The following is a 5,301-nucleotide window of genomic DNA, read 5'->3' as shown; positions in this document are numbered from 1 at the left end:
TCACATTGTGCAATGCATTTAGAATTACTTATAAATTTTTTGATGAATTCACTTTTATTGTTCAGATTACAAGTGATTCATTGTGCATCCTCATTTGGATAATAAATTGCTCAGATAACACATTGATAAGGAAAAATTCTGCGCGTTTTTCAACAAAAATATTATTGTATTGTATAAACAGTCAATTTTACCATCAATCAAGTACTATATATAGTGAGACATTTGTTACCGTTTCGCAATAACTGAGTTATCATTTGAAATCAGTGCAGATCGACGGTCGAATCAATTACACTTTGAATTTCTTCTAACTTTATTCATAAAGAATCATTTTGAACAATCTAATTCGAATATTTCTTTGAAAAATTGTCATTGTACGGAACGCAACAATGTATTTAGTTTATTTGGTGATTGCACTGCTGGCTTGCGCTCATGCCAAATCAGTTGGTAAGCCTCTTTCCAACAGTTAAATTTGATATTGGTTTTTTTTTAAATATAAAATATATTTTTTTACTCTTCCGATAGAGAGAGAAACGAAAATTGTTGGTGGTGAAAAAGCGCCGCGTTCATATCCATACCAAATTTCATTGCAAGTTAAAACTCCAGAGTATCTTCCGTTTTGGTTGCCGATCCCCACAGGTAAATACAAATACTCACATAACTGTGGCGGTTCAATCATAGAAAAAAACTATGTCTTAACGGCGGCTCACTGTGTTGTTGACTATGAAGCTCAAGATTTGTCAATTTGGGCTGGAACTAATAAATTGGATGGCAAAGGAGAAAGATATTTTGTCGAAGAGATCACAGTACATGAGAATTATAAAGAATTGGTTACAAGTGACATTGCTCTTCTCAAAATAAATGGCGCATTCAATTATAGCTCAACCATTGCATCAATCAAATATTCAAATCAAAAAATTGGCGGAGGAGTGATCACCACACTTACTGGATGGGGTATGTATCGCTATCGAAAAAAAACAATGCTGGTTATAATTGTAATCCAAGGGGCTTATGACTGACTCGAATCAGCGTTGACTCGTGAAAGTCTCATACAAACTGCTCACGAGTCACATCATACATAACATACACAAAATGTATGGCTGTAGCGCGAGTCACGAGTCAATCATTAATGTCAATTTCAAATAACATCAACATTTAATTGAAGACATATAATTTTTCTAGCATCCAAAGTAATCATATTAATTCTCTTAAAAATGTCCACTGTGTCAAAGCAATTATTGTTCAAATTTCTTTCTGTTTGATAATTAAAAATACACAATAAGATAAAAACACTTCTATCACAAATCAAATGAAACAGTAATGAGGAACGCATCATAAATATCACGTCTTACCTCAACAAAGGACTCTGTATTCTAAATCGAATGATGAAATTTATTTCCAATGTGACATCAAATATTTTTCCGATCGAAATGTTGTTGGAATATCCACAGTAAATTTTATCAACACTCTGTTATTTCGAAATTAAAACAAAAATGAACACAAAACCAACTGTGAATATATCCATTCCACAGCAAACAGCGAACACACAAAATTGTTGAAATTGAAATGACAATACAACGCTTCAAACACTCTCATATAATTTTCAAGAAATCCTATTGAAAACAAAACAAAGTTTTATTGTAAACAAAATCGGTTGGTGCGATTGTAGTTTCAAAGTGATGGAAGTTGTTTATACTAACAATACTGTCACACGATGCGAGCACATTTTCTAATATGCCAAACGAAAAATGTCAGTTGCATTTCGAAAATCCAAAATAATAATTCCACAAATAAAGAAAATTAAATGCAATAAATGACGTGTAAAAGAGTTCTCCTGCAGAATTTTAAATTAAATTAGGCAAATCTCTTTCCGAATAAATTTGTTTATTTTTTTTTTTTTTGAGCGTAAGATTTAGATTTTCAATTTAAAACTTAATGTATTGGGTTGTGTTCACATTCTGGTGGTCATTTTCGTGTCAAATGGAATGGAGATTATGTGCATAGTTTCCACGAATTCCAATGGAATGGATCCACTTGTTTCTTTCACTTCAAATAATATTTCATTTGACAACATAATGTGAACACAACCATTAGGTTTTAAATTGAAAACAATTTATTCGGAAAGAGATTTGCCTAATTTAATTTAAAATTCTGCAGAAGAACTCTTTTACACGTCATTTATTGCATTTAATTTTCTTTATTTGTGGAATTATTATTTTGAATTTTCGAAATGCAACTGACATTTTTCGTTTGGCATATTAGAAAATGTGCTCGCATCGTGTGACAGTATTTTTAGTATAAACAACTTCCATCACTTTGAAACTACAATCGCACCAACCGATTTTGTTTACAATAAAATTTTGTTTTGTTTTTAAGAGGATTTCTTGAGAATTAGATGTGAGTGTCTGTAGCGTGGTATGGGCGATCAATTGATTTTATTCTCATTTCAATTTCAACGATTTTGTGTGTTCGGAACGCTGTTCGCTGAGGAATGGATATATTCACAGTTGGTTTTGTGTTCATTTTTGTTTTAATTTCGAAATAACAGAGTGTTGTTAAAATTTACTGTGAATATTCCAACAACATTTCGATCGGGGAAATATTTGATGTCACATTGGAAATAAATTTCATAATTCGATTTAGAATACAGAGTTCTTTGTTGAGGTAAGACGTGATATTTATAATGCGTTCTTCAATACTGTTTCATTTGATTTGTGATAGAAGTTTTTTTATCTTATTGTGTTTGTGATCTATGCTATATTTGGTGCATTTTTTTCTAAATTTGTGTCTATTTTTTATTTTCGTTCATTTGTATCAGTTCTTCAATTTGTATCAGTGTACATGTTTGTTGTTATTGGTGGTCAACAAATTGTTATGATTTAACATTCGCTTAAAACCTTTCATTGAGACTTTTTACTGACTTGAAAATCATAAGGGGACTCGCAAATCACATACAGACTCTTATTGATTAGTATAATTCACATGAGACTCTTGCGATTCACATATGTCATAAGCCTCTTGTTGTAATCTCTACTCTGTAGGATATACAAATCAATACCGCGAAGGTAAGCCAGCAAATGACTTACAACGGATCTACTTACAATCAATCACCAATGATCAATGTCGAGCAAAGGGTCAAAATGTGACTAATACGGAAACCTGTACGTCGGCGCCACCGAAGAAAGGCGCTTGTGGCGTAAGTACTACAACTATTTCTTTAAAAAAAAATGATAAATCACAAAATATTTTTAGGGAGACTCTGGTGGACCGTTGGCCATTGGAGATGGCAAAGAAGTTGTTGGCATAGTTTCGTACGGTACCTCAGTTTGCGCACTCGGCTATCCTGACGTTTTTACACGTGTTTCAGAATTTTACGGATGGATCAAAAATAATACTGATGCTTGATACAAAACAATTTTTGCAACTATTCAAATCAAAAATCCAATTTAAAGCAATGAACATCAGTGCTACATCATTGAAAATGTAGTAAAATGCATGTAGAATAAAAAATCAAACTTATATGAAATTGATTTCATTAAAAATAAATGCAAGATCTTTGAACCCATGTGAAATGTTGTCAGTTCATTACATCATTTCCTGACGCAATGTCGTCGAAAAGTCTCTGTAATCTGTCTGTGGTGTTTATCTTTATTCCATTTGACAAAGGATTCTCACGCGTTACGCTATGAAACTAACAAACATGTCATCGGAATGATTGCATTGTAAATCATGAAATATGACAGGAATAAAGCCACAAATGTCACTCGAGACACGTGAAAAACATCGATATTTGTTTATTTTAAGTTTGTTGGCTTATTCACACAAGTCATGCAATGACTTTACATTAATATCGGTGGTTTCTGCTAATTACCCGTTTTTAATGCTAATTTTGAATGATGATGTATTGGTCTCTGAGATTAGTTTGCAATCTGGTTTTTGTTTGTGCCAAAGCACACGAAAGTTGTATAATGTTTAAATTCATGTACAGAAACAAAAGTGATCAAAAAATAATCCTTGACTTCAGTGTATTTAGTTCATTGATAGTGATTGCCAGTTGTAGAATAAAACAATAAAAATGGAATAATTGCATGGCGTTCATATGAAATGGTTTAAACAATCGAATTCTATCATACGAATTTTCTGGCAAAATGTTCAAAAAGTCACTTTTCACTGTTGTATATAGTACTGTATTGGACTAACTAAGAAAAGAATTTTGTTTGTGTCGATGAGCGTAGTATAACGATATCATTTAAATAAAATCGAATGAACGTATGGACGTGATACGAAATGAATAAAAAAATAGACTACATTTGCTTTAGTTTTTGGCCATGACTTTGACGACTATGACAGTCAAAAAGAACAAAACAAAAATCGTCATCAGTTAATCAGTTCGAAGAATTCTAATTAGATGGCTCAACCTTTTCTATCACCCAAATTCCTTGTGCTCATTTTTTCTCTCCTAATCTCAACAATGTTACCTTGTTCCGGGAATTTTAGTGAAAACGTTTGAAAAATATTTGATGCATTTCGGAGGTTAGCTTTATATTGATCATCATATGGAAATGCATTCACATGCAAACAACACAAATACTGTGCCTGAGTCAGTTGTACACGTGTATTATGCAAATATTATTTATTTACATTTGTTGTACGGCGCTTGTCTAGCTATCACTTCACACAATTGATATTCTATACGAAGCTTTATTTTTATCAATTGACGTATGAGACATCAAGCTGATGAATTAGAGCGTCTTTTATTAACGACAGCTATTATGACATCGACGCGATTAAATTGTACGTGAGTAAAAACTTCCCAATAGTAGAAACTAATCTCCGCGCTATATGGAAGACTTTCGAATGGAAAAATGTGCAAATTCTTCCTTCATCGAATTCAATGTCATTTCACTTTTTGTTTGTGAACCACTATTTATGTCGATTCTGTTCGATGACATTGACATTTTTCTGTGCCGATCAATGCATTTGTTTATATAGGTTTTTTGACGCCGTTTACACTTTTACTTCGTTGTACGCATCACATGTGCGATTTAATTTGCATTCTCATTTGGATATAATAATAATTTGCACAGATAAAATTCGCGTTATGCATAAATACGGTGATAAGAAAATTGGTGCGTTTTTCACAATATCAAGGCCTCTGAATTGTTTAAACAGCCAATTCGACAGACTTATATGCCTATATCAGTAATGTGCGAGCTACATTTTACAGGGGGGGGTGATTTTTCAAAAACTAAAAATTCTCTCATCTGAACAACAAATTTCGTTTTTTTTTTTTTTTTTTTTTTT

General features: G+C 32.3%; 1 protein-coding gene across 1 annotated transcript in view; it reads left to right on the top strand.

Moving 5' to 3' along the window:
- The first annotated feature begins 254 nt into the window (after positions 1-254).
- The window catches only part of LOC116346651, a 6,657-nt gene continuing 1,610 nt past the window's right edge, over positions 255-5,301 (top strand). Inside the window, exons 1-4 of the mRNA XM_031776817.1 lie at positions 255-444; positions 523-951; positions 3,039-3,193; positions 3,250-3,396. Of these exons, the coding sequence (XP_031632677.1) occupies positions 387-444; positions 523-951; positions 3,039-3,193; positions 3,250-3,396 (789 nt within the window). The 5' untranslated portion in view covers positions 255-386. The remainder of the gene's footprint in view (positions 445-522; positions 952-3,038; positions 3,194-3,249; positions 3,397-5,301) is intronic.

This window comes from Contarinia nasturtii, unplaced genomic scaffold, assembly GCF_009176525.2.
Source record: "Contarinia nasturtii isolate CC-2019 unplaced genomic scaffold, AAFC_CNas_1.1 Cnas_scaffold_1627, whole genome shotgun sequence".
Lineage (NCBI taxonomy): Eukaryota > Metazoa > Arthropoda > Insecta > Diptera > Cecidomyiidae > Contarinia > Contarinia nasturtii.
Note: the sequence above shows the minus strand (reverse complement) of the source record. Positions and strands in the feature narration are given on the sequence as shown.